Raw genomic sequence first — 26,499 nt, 5'->3', positions numbered from 1 at the left:
TTTATATTTATTGTCACAACAGAAATGTTTTTTCTTTTGTCATTTTTTATTACACAGTTTGAATGCTTTCTTGTTTTTAAATGTGTTTTCTGTGTTCTATTTTATTTTTTTACCCTATGGCCTTTGCTTTTGTTTTTCTTTCAGTTATTGAAAAATGTAAGTAGATACTTAATTTTTTTGTAGTAATGTCTTTGGTTGACTTACTTCTTTGCAGGCTATAGCATTTATCCTTTATTTATCCTTTATTTCTGCTGACTTTCCCCCACTCCCTACACATTTTTGTTTCTCTGTCTCTGAAGGACCCTGTTACCTTAGTAAACTCGTCTTCCAGGGTGGTTGTCATACTAGAGTCGGTTGCTGTATGTTTGGTGTAACTGTCATTCCTAAGTAATCTTCCACAATCCTCAGGCAGCCATATGTGGCCTTAATGATAGATCTTACCACCCAAGTATGTTGCCTCTTGGCAACCATCACCAGCCTCTCTACCAGGTCCCTGCTCTCTCATTATAGCTGTTTGAGCTCTGGGCCCCCCCTGAGAACAGTGGCCTCTAAATCCATTAACCTGGAGTGACCACATGGGCCACAAAAAGTTTCCATTTGAAGGTTTTCCTCTTGGTCTCATCATCCGTCTTACATTCTGTCCACAGGCTTGAAGTGAGGAGTGAAAGATAGGAGAGAGAAGGGTCCATTGTATAGGCTGACAAGGTTAAAGATGAAGAACAATGGAGATTTGAACCAGATCTGTTGGACTGGAATTGAACTGACTTTGACTTACAAAATAGTTGCTTCGTATGGTTCAACTTAATAGCAAAAATGGAAAGACATGGCCAGATTTAGAAATACTAAGAAGCAAAAAGAAAATGAGAAGCAAGGCAGAAGGAGAAGCCCCAGTAGATGCCCAAATCGTAGTCTTCAGTGACTGGACAGGTCATAGGATAACCCACTGAGGCCCATATTTAGGAAGGACAATGGGGCTGTAGGGGAGACAACTTGATAGAGATGCTGTTTAGATCTGTTGCATACAGATTGTGTTTGAGGCATCTGTGTATAATGTCTGCATGAAATGCAGATCTCTTAGTTGGGGGAGACTACTGTTCAGTGAAAATTATGGAGTAGTGCTGGACTTGGGATTGCCAGTGAATTGCCAGTCATTGGAGGAAGAGTGTGCTCAGTAAAAACATGAATAGAGGAACCTCACATTTGAGGGGTAAATTTAGGAGGACAAGTGCTTACAAAGAAACCTATGGCAGTATAGTCCCAGATCTGTGCGAAAAGCCATGAGAGTGAAGTGTCATTTGAGCCTAAACAAGAGTGATCCAGAAAGGGAGAAGCTACAAGCATTGATAATTATAGGAAAATGGTCAAGTATTAATAATAATTATTAGCAAACATTGAGGTTCTACCATGTGCCATATGTTGTTCCAAATAGGTATTAACTCTAATCTGAAAAATTATTTAAGGAAGTGGGCACTGTAATTACAGATGAGGAAACTGAGGCACAGAGCAGGAAGATAACTTGCCCAGAGTCACATGGTAGTGAGTGGTGTAGCCAGGACCAGAACCCAGGCATTCTGATCCACAGCCCAACCACAACACTGTCTTCCTTCTTAAGATAAGGATTGAATACTATCTGTTGGATTTAGCAACTATGAAGTTATTGGTATTTGCCATGAAAGCAGTTCTGGGGGAAGTGTTGGGGACAAAGTCCAGATGATAGTAGTGGGGGCAGGGGTGGGGTGGGGAGTTTTGCAATGGGAAGTAAGGGAGTGTTGAGAGTGAGTGTAGATAAAACCGTTGAGAATACCACATGTGATTGAAACACCGCTAGACTGTGCCAGAGCAGAACCTGCCACCCAAGGGTAGCTTTTAAAGAATAAGAGAAGCCCCAGCATTTACAGGTGCCAAAATCAGGGATAAAAGAGTTCAGAGACACAGGTAAAGAGACAGAACCAGGAAGGACCAAGAAGCTGGAACATGCAGCAGAGGTGGGAAGTGTCGAGCATGGGCATGCCTTGAGGAGAGGAGGCAATGGTTGGTGTTTGGTAACCCGAGGTGTTCTCTAACCTCTGACTGATGGGCAAGAAGTTAGAACTCAGCCCATCTCCTGTCCCTTTACCTGTTGAAGACGTGCTGTGGGTGTCTGCTGGGACTGGGTGGGTGATGTTGAAGTGGAATATTTGTGTGAGGCATGGAAGTAGAGAAGGCAGGTTTGCAATAGACTTGTCAATGTTGGAACGAGGGGGTGAAAGAATTGGGGCTTTGAGATCAATGGGAATGGTTAGCCAACATGGCGGGGCCACCCTGGGCTTGCTGAGAATACAGGAGGTCTAGGCCATCACATAGACTCTGGGAAGCATGAGATCCAGGGTATGACATGAGCAGCGCGAGCAGGTTTAAAAAGAGTGAGGGGCAGGAGGCTGGGTCAGAATACTCGTGGATGAAACTTCTGGTTTCTGGAATGGATAAGGATGCGGATGTGGCTGAAGCTGGTTGGGAGATAAAGACCACGGGATTTGGGAGGTCAAGGTGTCTATATAGGTAGTCACATCTCCTAGGCAAAGTTAGACAGTGGGTGGCAAGGAAAGCGGTTAACTGAGTTTTAAAAGCTATACTGAATTACACTGCTTGGGTGAGAGTCAGAATGGAGAATTCAAAGGACTTGTTGCCTTTGGATTCCTGGATACCAACATTTGCGCCTGGGGCTTATCTTCAAGAGGTGTTATTAAGAAATTCAGATGGGAGAGAGACAAACCAAGAAATAGACTCTTAACTACAGAGAACAAACTGTTGGGGGTAGGAGGGAATGGGACCAGAGCAGAGAGGGGGGTTGTGGGGGACACGAGACAAATAGGAGCCGGGGGTCGAGGAGTAACCTTGCTGTGAGGAGCACTGCATGTGATGTGGAAGTGTTGAATCACTAGGTTGTACATCTGAAACTACTATAACCCTGAATGTTAACTGTATTAGAATTAAAATTAAAGAAATTCAGATGGACTATATTCCTGGGGGTTGTAGAATCAAATCAGAGTAAACTCTTCTCAGCTTATGGTAGCTTCCAAGGTAAGCTCCTCTGTCACATGTCATAAGAAATTTGGGGTATTAGGAAGGAATTCTCCTCTGTGCTACACTTGAAACAACAATGAAAAAGGTGCAGATCGGGGTTTCAGGCCATGTTTGGGTTGTTTTTCTGCATTCAAGTGTTATTTCTGAAATCCATTAAAAATGTTCCATGTGGCTGACTCTTGTTTTGCTGGGCATTGGATTGTGGCTTTTTTTTTTTTTTTTTAACTTTGTTTTGAAAATCCGAGTCCATTGCCAGCGTAGCGTACAAGGCTAATAGAAGACCTCTCTGGGAGGTTGTGGTGGGAAGCTGAAACACAGAGGGTTTGGGGGCTGGGCAGCTTCCTGTGATGCCTACAACCACTTCTGTGAAACTGACTCCCGCCCTGTGTGTTACAGGTGATATTTGAGTCCGTCTCTCTGAAGGGTCATCCGGGGTACATCGCGGTGGATGAGATCCGGGTCCTTGCGCATCCGTGCAGTAAGTCTGTTCCCTCCTCCTCACTCAGCCTCCCTCCATGCCAGACCGGGGAGCTTGGAGCCTGCAGTCCCCACTATTCAGTCAGCTTACAACCATCTCTGGCTCTCTCTCTCTCTCTCTTTCTCTTTTTTAATCCTTCAGAAATGCTTACATACTCAATGCAATCAGTCCTGAATAAATTCGTAATTTCGCTGGCCTGTTCAACAGGCAGCACCTCCAGGAATTTGCGGAGAGTGGCAAAACGTCTTCGTTTGAATCTCTCTCCGTCATTAAGGGAGTCTGAAGTCCTGATTGTTTATTAGTGGGATTCAGACCACTGAAGTGGAAGAATTAGAGGGCTTTGGATAGAATCTTGTGCAATTGTCTTAAAAAAAGAACACCACCAAAACACGGAGCAAATTAGTACACTGTTCACTCACAGGGAAAAGTACCCCAAAGCTATTAATTCTTTAAAAGTAATTTTAAATACACTCATCAGCCCTGCGTAGGCATCAAGAGAGATTTCTCATAGCGGTTAGTACTTAAGGTCCAGGGTCAAGAGTTGTAGAAGCCATACCGCTCCTTTGTGCCCATCCAGTCTCTCTCTTGAAGTTCTCTGTCTTTGCTGTGTTTTGTCTCAGATGCGTCAACATGTTTGTGCAAGGACGTCTGGTTCACAGTTTCACGAAATCCTAGAGGGGCGTTGGATGGCATCTTACCTAGTGACATTTGGTTTGGGGGGGGGGGGGACTAGAGTCAAAGGGATATATGCATAGGGATGATGACAGCCCAGGGCTAGCTAGGTTTCCAGCTAGAATTATTTATTAGAATCCTGCATATTGGAGAGTCCCATTAATTTCTTGGTAGCCAGGAGGTTCTGGGTAACTCCTGGGGGGCTTGCCCTACTCCTTCCTTGTAGCCACGAGTCATGCTATCGTCTGCGTGCTGTTTGCTGTTTCTGCAAGAAGTGCTATGCCCCTTGTGGTTAGAAGCCTTCCAGTGCTTTCATTTGGGGGCTCTTCTCATATCAGCCCCACCCGTGTTGCTTTAACTGAAATGACTCTACTTCCGCTGCAATGAATTTGTTAGAACCTTGAACATTATGACTTCCTTCCCCGGCACTAGAATGCCATCGTTTGACTCGTTGCTTAGAGCACCTCTCTGGAGGAATTTGGGACAAGTTCCAAGGGGTTTTGGCAAGACTGTGTTTGGGATCATTGTGTTTTGTGTCTGTGCATGGGAACCCTTCCTCCCAGAAAACCGGCCAGCTTCTCAGGAATGCTGAGATCCTACCAGAATCTTCATTGCTCTGGCATAAGGTTCCTGCCCTCTGGGTTACTTGCTGAATCTTTGGGATTTCCTTAGGTGGGTTTGTCCATGTAGTCATGCCTGCTGAACCAGACCTCATGTGAAGAGGTTCCCAGAAATCTGTCCCCGGCCATGCAGTGGGAATTTTCACCTCTTTCATTAAGCTCAGGCTGATTCCTGTTCCTTGCTCCAACCTCAGCTCTACCTTAACTCCAAGCACTATTGCCCTAACTCCATGCACCATTTATATAGCAGAAATGCAGGTAACACCACCCACTGGGATAAAGCTGTCCCCTTCCCTGGCCTTTGGGAATCAGGATCAGCTGCCCGTTAAAGAAGGATCTTTGATCTCAGCCTGCACCAATGCATGAGGTCATGTTTGTCCTCCTCGTGGTCTGCTTAACTCCACACGCTCAGCTCTGCCCAACTTGCAGTTTTGAGGTTGTCTCTGGGAGGTGGGGTTTAGCTTCCCTAGGCCCTACACCCATCCGGTCCCCACCAGGGCACCCCACTGCAGCACCCACCTGCAGCCCTGCTTCTTACCATCTGTTTGGTTTGTTCTCATAAGTGATTTTTGACCCTTCCCAGGGGAATGTGGCCCGGCTCTCTTGTCTGGGATCCCAGATCTCTCCACTCTGAGTGGGAATTGTCACCGCTGCCCTGAGGCCCAACCTGCCACCTGTCCCCTCTTCCAACCTCAACTCCACCTTAACTCTAAGCACTGGTTTGCCATGGAAGCCAAATACTTCCTTCTCTTGGAGAAGTCTGTATGGGAAAGTGTTCCCTGGAGGGTGTTTGGATGCCTTTCCACCCCAAAGCCTCATGCTCCCCACCACCCCAACTTGGAATCTGCCCCTCCTCACTGGGGCTGCTCCTGAATGTAGGGTTCTCCTCACAGCCCTGCAGTTTGCCCGCAGGAGAGCGCGGAATGCATGGTTATGGCCAGAGCCAGTTCGCCAGCAAATGGTCCGTAGGGTACAACTCAGAGGGACGGGACTCTGGCTGCGTTCCTGGGTAATGGGAGCACAACGTCGAGGCTTTGGCAGCTTGGGCTTAAACTTCCCAGAAAACAGAATGTGAGGACCCCGTCATAGTGGCTGGGATTGGAACAATTCCACTGAAGAATACGTACCAATCCTGGCAGTATGTGTCCTCCAAGTGGGGGTCTGTCCACGTGGCTCCTGAGTCACGGGGAGGGGAGGGGTCTTTGCCAAGGCCTCCTTGTCCGGTTGGGCACTCCATGCACATCCGCTCCAGCTCTTTGCTCTACTGTCTTTCAACAGGTAGATCATGGCACGTTAGCTCTGCGTCAGGAACTGATGCTAGACACGGGGTAGGGCGGGTACTTTGGTTGCCAAACTGGTTAGATCCTTGTCTCTATGGTGTTAACTTAGCCGAGCGGCGGAGGGCGGAAAGCCGCTCAATAAGTAATATTAAGTAGTAACATACAATTTCAGATGGTGATATCACAGTGGAGAGAATAAATATGAGTGGCTGGAGTCAGCGAGTGCTCCTTAGGCAGAGAGGGCAGGGGACAGGTCTGGGCACCTGTGGTCTGAGCTGACACCTGAGTCCCTTATGCGCAGATCTAGGGAGGGGGACAGGCCAGGCAGAGGAAACAGCAGGTGCAGAGGCCCTGCTGTGAGAATTCACCAGTGTCGCGTGAGTAGCCAGAGCACAAGGCAAAAGGACCCGAGTGAAAATTGGGGAGGGAGGCTGAGGCCGGAGGACACAGGGGCTGAGTGCCTTGACGAGGTTAGACTTTAATGGAAGTGCAGGGAGCCACCCCTGGAGGGACTTGGCCTAGGATTGATTTGATCTAGTTTGAGTGTTTAGAAGACCACTGTGGCTGCTCTGCAGAGAATGAGTTGAAGGGGAACAGAGGAGCCAGGAGACCGGTCAGGAAGGAAGTTCTGGAGTCATGGAACAGGTAGGTGGTGGTGGCCTGGACCGGGCTGGTGGAGAGACGTCCGTTCATCGTTCTGCATGTGTTTACTGAGCGTGTATTCCAGGACAGGCACGATTCTGAGCTTATGGGAGTAAGACACATTCATTCTCTGTCCTCATGGGTTTCCATTGAGGTGGAAGATACTAGAACTCAAATAGGTAATTGTATGTTGTATAACAGAGGGTAAATTGGTTTGCTAAGGCTGCCATACAAAATACTGTAGGCTGGGTGGGCTGAAACAGCAGAAATTTATTTGCCCACAGTTCTATAGGTAGAATTCGAGGATGAAGAGGACATGGTTGGTTTTTCCTGAGGCCTCTGTCCTTTGCTTACGGGTGGTTGCCTTCTTGCTCTGTCTTTGCTCTGTCTTGCTCCTGCTTTGCTCTGTGCTCCTCATAGGTCTCTGTACATGTGCTCCTGAAATGTCTCTGTGTGTCCCGATCTTCTTCTCCCAACACCAGGTAGAGTGGATTAAGGTCCACCTAAAAGTCCTATCTCCAAATACAGCCGTACTCTGCAGTGTTGATCAGTAGGGCTTTAATAGATGAATATTTGGGGGGCGGGGACCCAATATACACCATAGCAGACGGTCAGCAGTGCTGTACAGAAACAAAGCACAGAGGTGGAGAGAGGTAGGCAGATGAGAGAGAGATTTAGGACATAGGGTCAGCTGGTCATATTTGATGGATGAGTTTTCGGAGTCAAAGGTGTCAAAAACAGCACTTCCTTGGATTTTTGGCTCGGGCCCCTGGCTGGTGCGGGCAGGGCTGGTATATGTCTCTGGAGCCCGAGTGATGCCCTCGAGAGAGCTGACTGACTGTGCGTGCATCCTGGGGCGCTCGGGGAACATGAGTCGAGCATGCTACTAGCGGTTTTCGTGCTGTCCTCTGCAGTGACGGTACCTTTTGCTCTCCAAAGCCTTCATATGAATGCATTTATGACTTCACTCATGGGTGTTAAAAATTTAACTATATGGAGAAACATGCATTCTCCCCAGGCTTTGTAATTCTCCACTTCTGTCCTCCAAAACATTTTTCCTATTAACATCAGGTATCAATAAGCGATTCTGCTGAATATTTCAGAAGTTGCGGGGCCGGTGGGGAGGGGGGCAGTTAGTGCCTGATTTGCAGCTGTATCCTCCATCGGTTTGGGCTGAAGTTACGACTTCTCATGATTGCCCTGCAGCTTCCAAAACACCGACCGACAGACAGGCATAATACTCAAAGGAAATTATTTTCTCTTACAAACCGAATGCTCTCGTCTGTATTTTATAGCGCATTTAACATTTTTGTGGGATTCTAAAAGTATTTGAGCCATAGTCGCCCCTCTGCTGTCATTCTCCGTGTCAGCTGTGAGCAGGGACACCGCAGCTACAATCACACACGAGAAAGGTCGGCACGATTTTCCACTGGGTCTCCAAGTTTCTAGCTCCCAAGCTGACTTGCAGAATTTTTTAAACCTTTTTTCTTTTTCCCCCATCACAACCTTGCAGGGCCATGTCCTTGAACCCACTGAGTGTCTCCAGCACGTTTCTAATGTAGGTACTGTGCTTTCTCCTCAACTGCCTGGCTTCCTACTGAGCGCTGAAGGTTTAAAGAGCGAAATAAAGGGCACAATATTGTGTCTTCAGACGCAACACTGACATCGGCAGGAGCTTAAATGTCACCAGCATCAAGACATTTTGCCCCAAATGCACAGCCGGTTTGCTGTTAGCCCCATTCAGCAGGATCCCACTTTGGAGGTGCTGGGTCTCCGTGGGGAGTGAGGGTGGATTGTTTAGAACCACAAGTTAGAGGCCAGGCTGGGCCCCAAGGTCAGCTGTGTTTGGCCTCAGGTTGGCAAGTGGAAGCTGGCGGGATAAATTCTTTCCCTAAGCTGTAGGTGCTGGAGGAAAACCATAGGTGAGAGAACAGAGGGCTCAGAAGTGGACGTGAGTGTGTGTGTGTGTGTGTGTGTGTGTGTGTGTGGAGAGAGAGTCAGAGAGGCCAGGAGCTCAGAGAAGTGACCTGAACAGGTCGCCAACACAAGGAGGCTCCGCAGTTGTGTCCTGAGGTGGGAATGAGGCCAGGCCTCCAAGAGCCGACCCAAGAGTAAGGGCGTACAGACCGAGGGCTGGGCAGGACGAGGGGGTTCTGGGCACGTTCTCACGTTGGGAGCCTTGAGCTAGGGCTAGCAGTCATGTGATCCCCAGCGTGCTGCCTGCAGGGGTGGGCGGTATCCCTGGACTTATGGAGCCAGACAAGGCAGGACCGGCCAGTGGGAATTGTTATAGATGACTTATACAGGAGCTAACAGAGACCGCACGTGAGAAGAGCTTGCCTGCAGATGTGTTTGGTTAAGCTTCCATGGCATTGTAATGGAATTTAGTCAAGACTTCAGAATGAGAGATTTCACATAAAATCGGATTTCTTACTTGGGTTGAGAAATTGGACGATGGGCTGCCCTGAGCAAAGTACTCTGGAGTGGCCTTCTCTGCTGGATCTGAGTAACAGCAGCCCCTTTCAAGGGGCCATGGGGTCTTTATCCATTTCTCCTCAGGCCCTACCACCCCTCAGTGCCACCTCAATGCTAAGGCTGGTGTCAGATACCAGTTGTCACTGTGCGTGCAGTGTTGCTGTTCTTTTTTTTTTTTAAGATTTTATTTATTTTACAGACAGAGATCACAAGTAGGCAGAGAAGCAGGCAGAGAGAGAGGAGGAAGCAGGCTTCCTTCTGAGCAGAGAGATGGACGTGGGGCTTGATCCCGGGACCCTGAGCTCATGACCTGAGCCGCAGGCAGATGCTTAACGCACTGAGCCACCCAGATGCCCCGAAATCTCTATTTTATGCAAATCTCTGTCAAAAGTGGGAATGTGAATGTTGGAGCAAGGAGGTGGGGTTTTGTTTTTGTTTTGTTTTCTAACTGAGCCACTTTATTCATTTATAAAAATGGCTCCTGTGGGTGCACGAGTTCAGCCTCGCTGCTGTAAACCACCCACGTTTCGCCAGAATATTAACCCCAGGGGCCATTAAGCCTCTAAATTCTCTACCCCTGAACCCAGAAGGGAGGGAGGAGGAGAGCCTGGAGATGAGAGAGTCCAGACAAAGGTCTGCGGCTGAGAAGCTGGGAATCAGAAGCAAGCAGGGGACATTGATCCGGAGAAGATCCATTTCTCATTGCACAAGTCCCAGAGGTTAAACTGTTTGCCCAGTGTCCCCAAGGGTAAGGACAGACGTCCCTTTGTGAAACCCAGCACAAAGCCTCCCAACCCTGGAGCTAAAACTGTCCTCTCTCCCTGCACCGGATGGATGTTCCCTCCCTTTTAAACCTGGGGCATAAAGGGGCTTACAGTGTTGACTCTTAGTCCTCATTGAATGGACTTGAATTGATAGTTCCAAAAATAACTTTATAAAATTATACAGGAAAGCCAAAAGGAAGTGATTTCAGACAATCAAAGCAGCATGATATTGGTCAGGTTGACCAGATGCCGGAATCTTCAGTTCGGAGAGCCCCACGAGGAGAGGTCTCCCTCCCCCTGTGCCTCGGCTGCCTGACACCACTTTAGCCGTGGGGTCCTGAAGGTAGCACAAGGGGGTCCTCAAGTTGCCGTCCTTGGTTTAAGAGCCTGAGCAGAAGGTGTGCTTTCACACAGCAAGTCTGCCTAGTCACGCCAGAGGTTTGGGAATGGCTGAGCTCTGTATGCCATGACGCACGTTGATAGAAAACGTCATTCGGAGTATGAAGGCCATGGGGACAGATGGCTCGGAAGGGAATGACTCATGATTAAATACTTGGGAGCCATGAGAGGAGCCTCGAGTCAGCCCAGCCTGGCCTGCAAGCCCTTTCTCTCCACCTTGGGGACCAAGTGACACCACTGACTTCCCATTACTCAGGAAGCCGGCGAATGTGCGATTTAAATGTTGACTTTTGGGCTAAAATCTGGACTGAATTTCGTTTGCCTCTTACTAATGCCATGTAGCTTTGGGCAAATGAAACTCGTTGAGCCTCAGCTTCTGCCTCTCTGAAAGAGGACTAGGCATATTGTCTGCTTTACGGGGACGTTATGAAGTTAAATGAGATAAAACATGTAAAGCATTTGTCACAGGGCCTGACATTGCTAGAGCTTTAGATAAGTGACATTATTGCCATTAGTGTCTCTCTGGGTATTGGACTCTCTCTGAAAAGATGGCCAGAGGCCCTTGTTGAAGCTTCTTGATCCTCTTAACAACTGTTCATTTGGTCTCATCATGGGGTAGCGGCTGTCTGGTTCATCCTTGATTTGGTTGATGTGCTAGGGGATCCTTGGCACTTTTGTGCCTCAGTGAAGAAATTCTTACTTCTAGACATGGCTTAGCAACCCTCACCTCTTTGGTGAGCTTGACATGGCGAGACCCTGACTCCTCAAAAAGGAAAGAGATGAACCCGCTACCCCATATTTAACAGTTTCTTTCTGGGATGATTGCTCAGACCCGGTGAGTTTCATTTATTTGAAAGTCCCTTGTCCTGTTAATGCCAAGTCCCCAGAGCCAGTGTCCCCCGTCCCTCCCATCTTTGGGAGATACTGTGCCGTAGAGTTCAGAGTGTGGACGCTAAATGCTGCTTGACTTGTCTGTGCCTCAGTTCCCTCCCTGGAGGGCAGAGATGATCCGGCCACCCGCCGTGTTGGGTTCAGTGAGGGACTGTGTGTGGACCCCGCACAGCGAGTCCCGTGTGGATGACAGCTCCTGGTTTCCTCCTCCACCTCTTCTCCCTTCTGTGCTCTGCCCTTCTTATCATCTTCCTCAATCAGTGTCATCACCGAGTCCAGGCACTTGGGTCTCAGGCTCTGAGGTGCTTTGTTTCATTTGTTTCAGCATCCCTCTTTCTGCTCTCTTACCGGAGGGAGGACTTCTCTCTGGTGTATCCTCTCCACGCCCCACCTTTAATTTTCCCTTCCAAACATGCCAGGATTTTTTTTTTAAGATTTTATTTATTTATTTGAGAGAGGTAGACAATGAGCAGGAGCATAGACAGAGGCAGAGGGAGAAGCAGGCTCCCCGCAGAGCCCCCGACAAGGGGCTTGATCCCAGGACCCAGGATGCTTAACCGACTGAGCCACTTAGGCATTCCTTCTGAACATGCCAGTATTACCCCAGACGCTAAAAAGAGGGATTTTTGAGGCTTCGAGAGACCTGGTTCATGTCTTAGCTCCCTCACTTTCTGGCCCTCTGACCGTGCTGAATTACAGAAGTCCTCAGAGCCTTCATTTTCTGATCTGTAAAATGGGGATCATACCCACTGCATGCATATTGCTGGGGTTTAAGTGCGGCGATCACACAAAGCTCTTAGAATGAGCAGAGCCTGGCTCCCAGGCAGCGGGCGAGCAGCCGAAGCTTCGCTGCCCCAGGCGGCTTCCCCGCTGTGGATTCCCCCCTGCCCAGTGCTCGTTCTGAGCTGCCGTCCACCCGTGGGGAAGCAGTGCAGGCTGTTGGATTCAGTCCTCATGTGCCCTTTGGTTTCTCTCCTAGGAAAAGCACCTCACTTTCTGCGGCTCCAAAATGTCGAGGTGAACGTGGGGCAGAATGCCACGTTTCAGTGCATCGCTGGTGGGAAGTGGTCTCAGCATGACAAGCTTTGGCTCCAGGTAAGGATGGGAGCGGCCCCTGCTGCTCATACTTGCCCATCCATCGGTAAAGGAAGAAAGTATGTGCTGGGGTGAAGGGCTTGGTGTGGGTAAGGAGAGGGAGTCGTTCTGTTGTACCTCTGCTCCTTGGGTGAAAACCTACATCCATGATCTTGTTAGATCTTCACTCTAATTCTGTTTTGTAGGCATCAGGATACCCATTTTACAGATGGAGAAACTAAGACCACACACATAAAAGTGCCAGAACTAGAATTCGTAACTGTGCCCTTTCCAAGCTGCCTTCTAACAGACTTGGTCCTTTAAAGCCAGACACCCAGGGCAAAGGCAAAATTTAATACTTTAGATTCTAGGTTTGTGGAATCATGAAATCTTCACGGGAGGGACCTTACCCACCCAGTGGTCCATGAGATTCCTGTCTGATAGGTCTTGCTTCTCCCCAGCATCCTGGTAAAGTCTGGTAAAATGCTTCTTTGCCAGAATATTTCACTACACCAGCAAAGCCATGTGGTCTTTGGCTGAAAGAATGTCTCAGGAAAGTCGGGAAGATGTTCTGAGTTTAAGTGTGTTCTGCTCTTAGTTCTGTTCCTTGGTCTCAGTTTCAAATCAAGAGAGGAGAAGAGAGAATCCCTTTTAGTGGGGGTGGGGGAAAGGAGAGGACACGGAGTTAGACACAAATTGTTGCAGCATCGGAGACATCCCCGTGGATGCTGGTGTAGAAATCCCAGGGGCTAGGGTCACAGCGCAGAGGGTCAAACTGTGTGGTTCACTGAGTAGACAGATGCGGCTCTTGAACGTATTTTGGTTTTGTTCTTTATTTTACACAAATTTATTGAGGTTTAACTGAGATACAGTATTTAAAATGATACTTTAATACCTTTTCACGTGTGTGTATTTGTGAAACTGTGGTCACAGTCAAGGCACCAGACGTATCCATCTCCCTCAGACGCATCCTCGTTCCCGTTCGAAATCCCTTCTTTCTGCTCTCTACTCCCATCTGTCCTCAGGTGACCACTGACCTGTGTTCTGTCATCGAACCATTGACCCTTGATCTCGCATGGGTTTAAACTGGGTGCGTTCACATCCACATCGATTTCTTTTCCCAATAAATACAGTACAGTAGTGTAAATGTATTTTCACTTCCTTATGGTTTTCTTTACATTTTTTCTTTAACTTCACTGTAAGAATACTGTATATAAGGATGCCTGGGTGGCTCAGTCGGTTGAGTGGCTGCCTTCAGCTCAGGTCATGGTCCCGGGGTCCTGAGATCCAGTCCCGCATCGGGCTTCTTGCTGGGCGGGGAGCCTGCTTCTCTCTCTCCCTCTCCCTGCTGCTCTGCCTGCTTGTGCTGTCTCCGTCAAATAAATAAATAAAATCTTAAAAAATAAAAAGAGTACTGTATATAATACATATAACATATAAAGCATATATTTATTGACTATGTTACCAGTAAAGCTTCTGGTCCACGTAGGCTATTAGTCGTTTAGTTTGGAGGGAGAGATGAAAGTCATACACAGATTTTTTTTTTTTTTTTACTGGACTAGGGGTTGCTGTTTTTAACCCCATGTTATTGAAGGGTCAACCGTGTATTAATTTGCATGTCTTAGAATTTTCTATCAAGTCACACAGCATGTACTTTTTCTTTCACTCAACAGAACTGTTCTGAGATTCCTCTATGATGTGTATAGATGTACTTTATTTTAAAATTTGGTCGAGTGATACCCCATTGTATGAAAATACGATGATTTCTTTACATATTCATCTGTGGGTGGACGTGTGGGTTGTTCAGTTACAGGTGATTTAAAAAACAAGTTGCTGTGAACATTCACGGACTTGAAGGGGCACATAGGCAAATGCTTTTGTTTCTCCGGGACAGATGCTTGGAAGTGGAGTGGCTGGGTCATCTGGTAGACCTGTTGCTTTAAAGAACTATGAGCTTTTTCCCCGTCTGGCCGTACCATTTTGCATTCCCATCGGCAGTGGATAGGAGTTGTTGTCGCTTACCAACATCCCTGCCAGCGCTTGGTAAGGTTATTCTTTTCAGTTTGAGCCATTTGAACAGGTGTGTGGTGGTATCTCTTCGTGATTCTCCTTTCCCTTTGCCTCAGGACCAGTGACGTTGAACGCCTCTCCTTGGGCTCCTTTGCTGGCATTCGTGTGTCCTCTTTGGTGCTGTGTCTGTTTCACTTTTTTTGATCCTTTTTTATTGGTTGGTTTCCTGTTATTGCATGCTGATAGTTCTCTGTATGTTCTGGATACAAACCCTTTGTCAGGTACATGCTTTGCAAATATTTTCTCTCGTTATCTGTGGGTTCTTTTTTCATTCTCTTAATTGTAGCGTTGGAGGAGCAATTTTAAATTTGGATGAAATCAAATTTATCTATTTTTCTTGTTTGGATCTTGTCCTAGCATCGTTTCTAAGAAATCTTTGCCTCACTGAAGGTCACAATGATTTTTTTTTTTTCCTTCTGTTTCCTTCTAGAAATCTTATAATCTTAGCTTTTACATTTAGGTCGGTGATGCATTTTGAGTTCATTTTGCATATGGTGTGAGGTATGCATCGAAGTTTTTTTTTTTTTTTTTCTTTTGGCGTGCATTTAGATATCTCTGTTGTTTCAGCATCATTAGCTGAAAAAGCTCATTCTTTCTCTGCTGTGCTGCTTTTGTCCACGGAGACAGGGGCTGGGCTCTTGAATTTGTTCCGTTGATCTCTTTGTCTATCTTGGTGCCTCCATCCTGCTGCGTTGGTGCCTGTAAGCTTTATGATAAGCTTTGAAGTCTGGTGGTGTTAGTCTTCTGGTTGTTTTTCATTTCCACAACGATTATGGCCATTCTAGGTCTTTCGCATTTCCATCTGACTTTTAGAATCACTTCGTCAGCTTCTACATGAAAAGCCTGTTGGGATTTTGATGGGGATTGGTTGCATTGAATCTATAAATCACTTTTGCAGAGAACTGACAGCAGTAATGACTTTTTTGGGTCTGAACATGGTATAGTTCTTCATTTATTTAAGGTCTGTAGTGATTTCACTCAGCACTTAGTGCAATTTTCAGTGTATAGGTCTGACACATTCTTTTGGTCAGACTTATCCTTGGGTATCTGGTATCTTGGTATAAAAAGATCTCCATTTCTGACTCTGACTGCTGGTATATGAAGTACAATTGACATATTGTACTTTTATTGACATATTGATCTTGTATCCTGTGACCCTGTTAAACTCAAAGATGGCTGTTTGCATTTAAATTAATTAAATAAAATTCTGAACTTCGATGCCCATCACGCAAGTCGCATTTCCAGTGGACAGTAGCCATGGGCTTCTAGCGGCTACCATGTTGGGCAAGTGCCCACGGGACGTTTGCAACATTGCAGGATGTCTTAGTGGAGAGCAGAGCTCAAGCTTCAACAAAGCCTGAATAATGGTTGGAAGATGGTAACTGCAGTTGCCTCCACCTTCAATTACTGAAAGATCTCCACCATGTCTTCTGGCTGACATAGTTTGGATCTTGGACCCCAGCCTATGCCCAGTCATCTCTGCACACTTGGATGGAAGTTCATCGTACTGCTTCTTTTCTTGCGTTTGAACCCATTTCTTCTAGTTGGAAAATGCCTGGGTGGACGAGCACCTCTCATGGCTGACTGTTCTTCCTTGCTCCTTAGCAGGGCAGTAGAATGAAAATAATAATTGTGCCCGACCCTCTTGCTTCACTGGGCTGCCTGCAGACTACAGGAATCATAGTAAACTTCCATGTGACACTCAAGTGTTTAGTGTTAATTAATCTTTCAGTTGTAGTTCGTATTGATGTGCATCGGGCTTTCTAGAAGCTTTATCATTTCAGTGGCATTGCCTAGGTTGGGTCAGGACACTGAGAAGGAACAAGCACAATATTTTCAACACCTTTATTTAGCTTTTCCAATTATTTTATCATGATTATGGCTGCATTTCTGAGTTGCATGTCCCAAGCCTCGGCTTTATCAGGGGAAGGATTTAGAAGGTAATAGAAGTATTGGAGGAAATAGATAGAAACACGCGGTGTGGAGCTCTTCTGCATCTTACTTATTTACCGCCTTTTCAATGCAAACCAAATCTTATTTCACAGAACGTTTTTCAGGTGGCTTACAATGGGACATAAAGCGTGACAAGATAGCATAAATTAAAAGTGAGGCAACGGGAGATAGGAGGAAAGGAACACACTACAGAGCTGGTCATAATGTTAAAACTGTGCTTCTCCATATCTGGGGCTTCCTGGTGGGTCACGGGCCCCACAGCCGTGACCGGCATGAAGGAAACTTGTCAGATACACAGTTCAGAGTGTCCACAAGATAAACACAAACCAATTGCTTGGGAAAATTCTAACTTGTTCACACAGAAGCCAGGCAGAAATTGTTCCCAGGAGTCCTCATAAAGAAAACAGTGTCTGATGGAAGGAACGGCGTTCTCTCTATTGAGGGCACACAAGTGAGTTTCACAGGCTCATTTCCCATATTGGTGCTCTGTGCAAAAGCACAGAAGAGGGAGGGGAGGGGGTTGGGCAATGCGATGGGAATGATGTCCCCAACTCTCTGCTGATTGTTTCCATCCTGGGATACTTTAAATATAACTGGTGAATGAATAGTTTCAGTAGGTACTCCTTTAAGGAGACCACCAGAAATATTGTCTCCCTCCTCTGTATTTCAGGAAATATTGGGAGGTAGATGATCTACCCCGTGCTCTCCGGCAAATGCCTGCTTGGCTAGTCAAGTCCAGGCTTATATTCAGCAGTGTGATTGGAAGTGAGTTAATGTCTTTGTACAAAATAGGAGGCACCTGTTGTGACACCTGCCTGCCACTCAGGAGGCCACAGCACCCTGGTCTGACACAGGCTGAGGCAGGAGCGAATTTCTCATGAGATGCTCCCGTGGATCTGTTCCAGCACCTGGAGGAGCAGCGTACAGACTGGCTTAGGTTCTGTTCCACCAATCAGGGCTTCTGTGACTCAAGTCTGAAGCTTTCTAAAGTAAGCAAAACAGTCAAGAGTCTACCTGTCAACCATGAGTCTACCTGTCAACCATGCTATATCCTTCTGTAGCTTCCAAGAGACACCAAGGAATCACTGTTGGTCATCAAAGATGGAAACATTTTTGTGCACCAGTTTGAAGTCAGAGAAATAAAGCCAGTGACTGCTTTGCGAATAGTGTGTCAGTGCCCCTTCTCTCCAGCAGTGTTTTGGGCGCGGTTGGTGGACTTTCAAGTTGAGCTAAATCCTTATGGTCTGTGTTGGAGAGAACAGTTGCCTTCCTTTCTATAGAGTGGGACTCTAGAGCTTGCTTATCTTTAAGTACTTTCTGATCATAAATTGATAAGTTAAAAAGGAAGACTAGCCCATACCTCTGTTTACTCTCTCCTGGAAACTTTCTATACCTCAAGAAACCCCCAGCTGCTGGTGTCGGCTTTTGTGGAATTACAATGCATGCTTTACCTAAAATCAATAGATGGGATCTATGCAAAAGGGTGTATCCCCAAGACTAGAATAATACTAGTCCTTTAGGGAAAAAGCTGATAGAGGCCTCTGACAATGATAAACAAGTTCATTTTGTTTGGGAGTGATTTCTCCTTGAGAAGAGTATAATGCCATGGTCTCTGGTAGAGGGGCCTCCCTCAAGACTTGCTCATTCCTTAAGTGCTTCGTTGACTTGAGCAACCCAAACTTACCATTTCTAAGCATTTCTGAAGCAAGTAGATGGTGCACGTTCTCAGTGCAATGTCCAGTAAGCAAAGCAGCCTACAGTTTGGGCAGCCCTTAAAAAAAAAAAAAAAAAAAAAAGGGATAGCGTGCAGGGTACAGCTAGGTGGAGGTGTGCCGAGAGATTATGAGTACAGCACATAATCTGGATGTGGGTGCGTCTTTTCTGGAAGCTAGTTTGACAGGTAGCTGAAGTCTCAAATGCACATGTTCTTCTCACGCGTGATTTTACTATCGGGAATTGATCGAAGAAAATAACCAGAGAGAGAAAAAAAAAATGTATCTGCAAGTATGTTTCAAAGGATGAAACCTGAAAACATCCTGAACGTCCCCCAGAAGGGACTGAAAATGGAAATGCTGGCTGGGAGTCATTAAATACCAGGTTATAGAAGTATAGTGAGTCCCATCCTCACAAGACGTGTTTAAGCGAAAAGAGCGGGTTATAAAACGATGTGTTCGGTATATTTTTTTTTTGTCAAAAAATAAACGTCAATGCATATTTACGTGCATGAATATACCCATACTTCTATAAATAGTATTCTGCATCAGCACTGTAAGACGCATACCAGGACACGTAGTAATTGACTGTGATGGTAGATTATGTTTGCTTTGTATTTTCACCTTTTCTCTCTCCTCCAAATACGTTAAATGAATATAGGTGACTAATAGGAACAGAAAAACAAAACAAAAACACGAGGCCCAGCAGAATGAGAAGCAGCGGCAGCCCCCCTCCGCCTTCCCGCACGCTCTCCTTACCAGCAGATGCTGTCCATCCAAGGGGGGTGGGGTTAGAAATACCGCGTGTGTGGCGCCCGGTCTTTATGGAAGACTGTGGTCCATTGGGCTCCGAGCAGGCTGAGTCAGTCCCAGGCGGTCCTACAAAGGATCTGCTTCCCCACGGGTTTGTAACAACAAATAACATGTGACTCATCACAGAAAGGAGGTCGTGAGTTTGAGTGCTTGGCACAGATCTCAGGAGGAGCAGCATATGTGTTTAGACAAATCGCAAGCATTGGACCGGGAGCAAACCCTAATCGGGCAGGAAGAGGTTCTTGCCCTGTGAGTGCATCAGCTCGACAGCAGTCACACCAGGGCAGATGAGATAAGCAGACATGTCAGTCCTTTCTGCCCCCGATGTTTCTGGCCAGCCTGGTCCCCCACTGCTGCTGGCTCGGGGCTGTGTACGTGCTGGACCCAGCTCCTCCACCTCCTGCCTACGTCTGTACCAGGGGTCCCTCCCATGTGGGGCTGCTTTTGAACCCTGTGGCAGCACCACAGCTAAACAGTAGTGGTGCGTGGTCGAGAACATAGCAGCTGACATTGATGGCTTGGTTACAGATAGGATGGACTTAATTCTCACAGCCAGGCTTTCTGGGACTTGCTATTTTTAACCCTATTTGTAGAAGAGACTAAGTCTGGGAGGGGGTCAGTGAGCCCCACAGGCCAGAGTCCCATTCCTTCTCGCCTTCCCCTGCCCCCGGCCAAGTCTAATGAGAACGACATGAGGGGGATCTGGGCCAGATTTGCATACAGGGGGGAGCTCCGGGCTTGGGAATCCCAGGGTTAGCTTCATTGAGATATAATTCATAAACCATAAAGCTTAGCAAGTCTAGAATCCAGTGGTTTCTAGTGTATTTGCAGTCAGGGCACTGTCACTACATGTTTTGTCTTTCCTTCTTTTCACCTGTAGGTACCTTAGATCAAAAAACAGCTCCTTTAGGGCAACCCAGGGGATGCAGATCTAGCTGGGCTTTGGATCTACAGAAAGGGTTGCATTCTCCCCAGTTCCTAATACAGGAACCCCTCCTCCCGTGCAGCACGTCTCTGAGGACTGTAGCCACCTCACTCCTGGATATTTCCCTTCTCACACTTACTCTTTCCTCCTTCACTTCCTAATGCCCTTTTCTAGGGGGTCTTCCATCAGCCCACCCTCAGCTGATGGATGCCAGGATTTGATACTGCCCCTTCCAGGCTCAGCACCTGGGAGCTGGGGGAAGTGGGGTGAGCAAGGCACGCCTGCTTCGTGTCCTCGCGGGGGTTACCTTCAGACAGCAGAGACAGACAGTAAGCAGCTAACACGGAATTCAGTATTTCAGCACAAACGTGACCAGGCTACCAGGGGAAGAGGAGGCTCTGTCTGGAAATTCTCTCCCGAGTATCTATCTGAGATGTGCCCTTGGAGGAAGTGGCCTTTGATTAGAGTTCTTACGGGGACCCAGAACTAGCCAAAGGGAGATAGTGCCACACGGAGATAGGGGGGGGAGGCACGTAAACTAGCCACGCACCACCTACACACCCTCTTTGCTCAGGGCATCCCACTCCCTATGGGGCTTAATCCAGGATGCTCCTGACTCCGCAGAAGCTCTGAACCCCGAGATCCACCCCAAATGAGCAGTCAGCCACACACGCAGGGGGCCCCTGGGAGGACTTCAGCCCAACTAATCAAAAATGATTTATGTCCACTTGTATTTCTTTTAACTTTTAATAAAAAATAATCAAAAGCTACCCTTTAGAGACAGCCAGAGAGGTACAAATACACTCTTAAGGGAATCAGTGAGGCAGGTGTGAGTTTCCATGAAGCAATATGCCTTGAAGTGAAAAGCATATTCATTTACAAATGAACAGTGAGAGTTCCACCTAAATATTTCCTAGCCAGGAAAGAAGGCTCCCAGGATTCTGTGTCGGAGCATCTCCTGTGAAACCGGCATCCTGGCTGCTGCACACTCCTTCCCTTTCGTGAAAAACAGCACCGTTTCCACTTTGACCAATCATAAATCAATTACAAGCCTGCGTGCCCTCTTTGAAATAATGGCAGCCGTTTTGCAGGCTATGTCTTATCTCTTTGTGCAGGGAATAATGCCATGACCTAGGGAGCAGAGGGGAGGGGGCATTGCGGAACGGCGGGGCCATTAGAGATGCCTCCGTAGCTAGAACAGAGTAGCGTGAAAACAGCAGACTCTCCGTGGTGTCAGCAGCTTCTCTGGCTTCCTCTCGAGGTAGTTCCTGAAGACAGGTCTTGCTGGGACTGGGAGGATGCACGTGTGCTAGGGTCTGAAATATTAAAGTGGGTCTTTGCAGCCCCTCCTCTTGCAAAGAGTGACTCTCAAATGATGTTAAAAAAAAAAAAAAGCAGCTAAGGAATGGTGGAATTTGAATTTTTTTTTTTTTTTAAAGAGAGTCAAACAGATGAAAGAGGAGAAAGAAAAACAAGAGATTTCAAAGGAAGCTGTTGCCGTGATGCGAGAGGCAGGAGTATAAAATGGGACAAAATAGGACCAACGCTTGGGTTTCACAGGGCCTTCATTCAGTTGAGAATGTGGGTTGATCTCCGCCCCCCTCCCCACTCCTGCCCCTCTCCCCTGCATGGCTGAATTGGACAAAGGTTCACCTTCTGGGCAGAAGCATCCTCATGGCTTAGAGCTTGGTGGGCAGACAAAGCATCTGGGCAAAGAAAGCAGATAACCTTCCTCCAGTGCGTTTTGTGAGCTGGCGAGTGTGGACTCTGGTTGGCCAGGAGAGCCTGAGCTGGTTCTGAACGGCGCACCAGAGGCTGGCCGTCTTCGGTGTAGTTGCTCAACCAGGGGAAATGGCCTGGATTTAAGGGTTCTCATTCATGTATTCCGCAGGATGATTTGACTCCTTCCTTTCCACTGAGGGACTTAGGATGGCAGTAACCTTCATGTCATAGAAACTTAGGACAAAGCAAGCAGCCTCAGCGTCACTCGGGAAGTTGTTAGAAATGCAGGTTATCTAGGCTTGCTCCTGATGGACAGAATCGCCTTCCAGGTAATTCCAGAGCCTGCTGACTTTTGAGAACCACTGCTTTAGACTCATGAAGTTGGATTATGAAAACCTCACCTGAGCCCGACAGCCTGTCGGGTATGCTGTTGCTTAATGATGTACTCAGAGAGCCTGGTAGGCAAGAATAGGGGAACATGCTTGGGCAATGCGTCTTCATGTAGGTATTTCTGACTTAGAGACCACTGAGGTTTCCAGAAAGCTCTTTCACAGAGTCTCCCAGACTATTTTCTTGGGAGCACTCGTTTCCCGCAAGATGGCAGTTGATGTTCTTTGAATAAACAAAGTAAGTTTCTGGAACACTGCACGCTCTACCCACCCCTCACAGAGTCCTGGTATAACTGCACACGGTCCTACAGGGATGGTACTTGGACAATGGGGTGATAAGGCCTCAGTCTCTGGAATCAGATCCCCTGGGTCCACGTGCTAATTCAGTCACTTGGCAAAGTCATATAAGAACTTGCTTCTGCCTGTGTGGTTGGTTCTGACTCACTGAGTCAGAATCTGCCTTTTTAAGGAGATTGGCAGAGGATTTGTATGCACCATTCATAAGGCGTGTTGCTTGACCTAGTTCTGCCTCAGTTTCCTCATTTGCAAAATAGGAGTAATGAATAGGGCTTCTCTCATGCTTTGTGGGGCGTTGAGAAGCACCTGAAGGGTTTGTTAAAACCAGACTGGCTCCATCCCTGGAGATCCTGAATGATTAGGTTTGGGGTGGGGACCACAGAATTTGCATTTCCAACAGGCTCCCCAGGGAATGCTTCTGCAGTGGGTGTGCAGACCATGCTTTGAGAGCTAGTATTCTGGAACATTCTAAGAGCACAGCTCTCTGCGCTGATCCTGTTTTCCTCCAGGATGCATAGCGCTTCCACACTCAACTTTATACTTGACCCTTTTTGCCATTTTGTTGGAATTTTAACCCAGCCTATAAATTCCTCTGGGCAGAAATTACACCTTCCACACTCTCTAGTCTCTCATTTTGTGTTTCATTGAATAATGAGGACATTTCCAGTGCTGTTAATAATAGAACAAGGAAGGGGGAAAACTCAGATTGCCAACCCCAATAAATAGTGTCTACAAATGGATACCGGCCCTGGAATGCTCTCTAAAATGTGCATTTCCAGCAGCTTTCCAGGTGATGCCGATGGTCCAGGAACTCCCCCACCCCCACCCCCGAGAAACACTTTCATAGAGATTTTTAACGGATTAAGTGCATTCTGTCATGTAAGCCAGTTAACACGGTGCCTGGCAAGGGCTTCATACTCAAAAATGTTAATGTGACTTTTACTTAATAAATGCTCAGACAAATCCTGTTAGGGTGAACGAAATATTTATCAAATTCACTTAGGTATACAGCTCTTTACTCGTGGAAGATAGATGGATTCTTGGGGGGAAGCCGTGTGTCACTGCAAGGTGCTCGAGCTTTCTATGTCGCGAGTGTTCTGTGGAAGCCGTTCCCAGTCTGGCCACCTTCCCTGTCCCCTCCTGCCCCCTTTTAGAACAGGTTCAGGAGCAACTTACCAGCATATCTCAAAGCAGTGGCTCATGGGACTTCAGGAGACCCCACATATAAGGTCCTGGAGGAGGAGGAGGCAGGGACAGGAAAGCGCTGGGTAGAACGGATGCTACTGGTGTCCTGGACAGTGTCCTTTCTGAACCAGTGCCCCGAGCCCTAAGGCACTGTGCGGTTGGATGCTAATGGCTCCCAGCTCCTCTTCCCCGGTGAACTGCTTTGGGGCAAATTGGAATGGTTTCCTTCTTTCCCCACTGGGCAGCCAGGCCATGGCCAGTGACTGGCTGATACGGGGTACCGGCGCTGGCTCCTGGCCTCAAGCTGGGATCAGCTCTGGTACACTTCAGGCTTCCCAGGTCCCGGGGAGTCAGGCCGAAGTTGGACTGTTTCGACCACATCACTCCTCAGTGGCTCCTTTCCTCACTGTCCTTCATTCCCTGTTTCCTGAGGGCACTTGGTAGGTTCCCATGTCCCAGGCTCTGCTTCTGGGGAGCCCGGCTATCTCGGTGCCCACTGGGAAATTTCTCCAGTTTGCCCCGGACACAGAGGGACGAGAAGATGACTCCATTTTAGCAGAACAGATGTAGGTCTGAAAGAAGAAAGGAACTATGCCCGAAATTTCAGAGGAAGGATATACTTATACGTGAAAAAATTTCTACAGGCACCAAAAGAATATTTCCAGTGTGCAGGACTGGTGTCTCGGGAGCCTGATAGATTCTTCTGCCGGCTTCCATACGCATTATCCATGTCATGCTTCTGTCTGGCTTTCCCCAAGATTTTGACTTCTCTTTGCTGTCCTTCTCCTCTTTCCCCGCGTCCCAGTGTTTATATCCCCATGTACGTACGTGGCACCTGGCATCTTGCTTGCGAGGATTTACTTTTCCACCGTGTCTCTGGGCTGTGGTCCATTTCCGGCTCCCGGCACCCTGCGCGCTCCACCCTCCCTGTGCCCACTCAAACCTGCTCCGTTGCCTGTGAGCCTGAATTTCGTGACTCTGTTCCTGCTTGATGAAACCTCCCTGTTTTCTCCCCTGGCGCTTTCCTTCCTGCCTGTGTATGCGTCTGAGACCATGGTTGGAACCTGTGCTGCTTACACAGTCCCTCTGCTTAAATCCCTTCTCCACATTGCCACGGTGGTCTGGTAGCTGAGCCCGTCACTGTGCCTGGTCTCCTAGGATCTCCCCTGATCTCAGGTCCTCGGTAGCTGCTCATTTGTCTTGACCTTTAGCACCTACTTCCCCTGCTGTCTGGGCTCCTCTCTCTAACTTAACCTTCATTTCTCCTTGCCGGGGGTCCATTGCGGTGCCATTTCCTACCATGGCTCTCGTCTCTCCTGCCCGTTCCTGTCCTGCTGTTGTCTGCTCCCAATGTGACAAGTGTGATTATCAAAAGGCCTATTTGCCAGAGATTTTATAAGACAACCTGCAATTTCCTATCCTTCGATGGGAGAAAGCCTGGTGGTTCAGGACTAAAGAGAAAGATGTGAATGGTTCAGGGAGATGCATTAGTCCTCTCTGGTTGTTCTGGAATGTGACATCATTATGAAGAAAAGCAAATAATACTGGAGGTCACATCAAAATAAACTTTTTTTAAAGAATTTATTTATTTAACAGAGAGGGAGAGTGGGAGATGGAGAGGGAGAAGCAGGCTCCCCGGCTCAGCAGGGAACCCGATGCAGGACTGGATCCCAGAACCCTGGGATCATGACCTGAGCCGAAGGCAGATGCTTAACCAACTGAACCACCCAGCTGCCCAGTTAGATTGAAACTAAGTGTGAAAAATGAAGGTTTTGTACTTAACTGGTTCTTTGCTGTTGGTTAGTTTCTTATGGCTGATGTAACAAATTAGACTTAGTGGCTAAAACAACACAAATGTATTACCTTGTGGTGTGGGGATCAGAGGTCAGAAATGAGTCTTCCAGGGTTAGATCGAGGTGTTGGCCAGGCTGCATTTCTTCTAGAGGCTCTAGCAGAGAATTTGCTCTTAACTTTCCCAGCTTCTGGAAGCTGTCTGCATTCTTGGATTCTTGCTTCTTCTTCCATCTTCAAGCCATCAGTCATGTCACTCTGACCTCTGCTTCTGTCACCACATGTCCCATCTCTGGCTCTGCCCCTCCTCCATCGCTCTCATGCGAGGCCCGTCGTGATTACATAGGGCCCACCCTGTGTCATCCAGGATCATCCTCAAATCGCCAGATCCTGAGCTGAATCAACATCTTCAAAGTCCCTTTTGCCATGGAAGGTGATGTATTCCCAGGTTGCAGAGACTAGCCCATGGGCATTGTGGGGGGCTGTCATCCCTACCCTACTTTTCATGGTTAGTTTCGTGGTTAATTTGGAGAGCTCAGCTCACACCAGAATGCGCCATCATGGGCTAAACGGTCTGTTACTCCTTCCCATTAATGCATCAGGAGTACATCACAAAGTGGGCACATCCATTAGAGGCATAAGGAAACCAAAGCTAAGAGAGATGAAGCCATGGCCCAAGGCCATGGTCCTTTGTGTGCATTTGTTTATTATCATTTCCTGCCCCGTCTTGCCCTGGCTCCCGCCCTGACCTCTCTCAAGTATGCAGTCTCCTGGGTGCTCCACCATGACCACTGGGGGCCCAGCCACATCCGAGAGAGGTGGTCTGGGCTCTGGAAGCAGTTATAGATGAGGCGTTTTATGCCAGCTTGCTTTATTTTTTTATCAGCACGTTGGTTTTTTTTTTTTTTCTGCCTAAATTTTTAAGTACTTCTTCTTCCTAATGTCCAATATTTTTGTGAGATAAAACACATACCTCGATGGTCATGTTTCTCATAAATTTTGTACGTGAACAGTAGGCCATGGCAGTCCGAGGAGTTAGGTTTTGTTTTCATCCAGGCAAGTGAGCTCATTTAACTTGAGTCAGGATTTGTGTCCCATTCCCCGAGTTCCCATCATCCAGCGAACCAATTACTCATCCGGTACGTCGTCTGATCTCTGTTTTCTTCCTCAGTTTGCCTCCCTCCTGCCCTTTTGTCAGTGCCTTCCTGGCGATCTGGGTTATTTTCTCAAGCCTTTTGGCCCTGGCCGGTGCTCTGCTGCCGTGCTGATTCTGCGATTCACTTC

The 26,499-nt window shown here is 47.5% G+C and overlaps 1 protein-coding gene across 12 annotated transcripts in view; it reads left to right on the top strand.

Moving 5' to 3' along the window:
• The window catches only part of PTPRT (protein tyrosine phosphatase receptor type T), a 1,054,416-nt gene that overhangs the window by 352,374 nt on the left and 675,543 nt on the right, over positions 1 to 26,499 (top strand). For all 12 annotated transcript variants that reach the window (XM_059407029.1, XM_059407023.1, XM_059407028.1 and 9 more), the window contains exons 4-5: positions 3,460 to 3,541; positions 12,264 to 12,379. In XM_059407029.1, coding sequence (XP_059263012.1) covers positions 3,460 to 3,541; positions 12,264 to 12,379 — 198 coding nt within the window. The remainder of the gene's footprint in view (positions 1 to 3,459; positions 3,542 to 12,263; positions 12,380 to 26,499) is intronic.

Source organism: Mustela nigripes, chromosome 7 (genome assembly GCF_022355385.1).
Source record: "Mustela nigripes isolate SB6536 chromosome 7, MUSNIG.SB6536, whole genome shotgun sequence".
In the NCBI taxonomy this organism is placed as follows: domain Eukaryota; kingdom Metazoa; phylum Chordata; class Mammalia; order Carnivora; family Mustelidae; genus Mustela; species Mustela nigripes.
The sequence above is the reverse complement of the archived record's forward strand: the minus strand, read 5'-3'. Positions and strand labels throughout refer to the sequence as shown.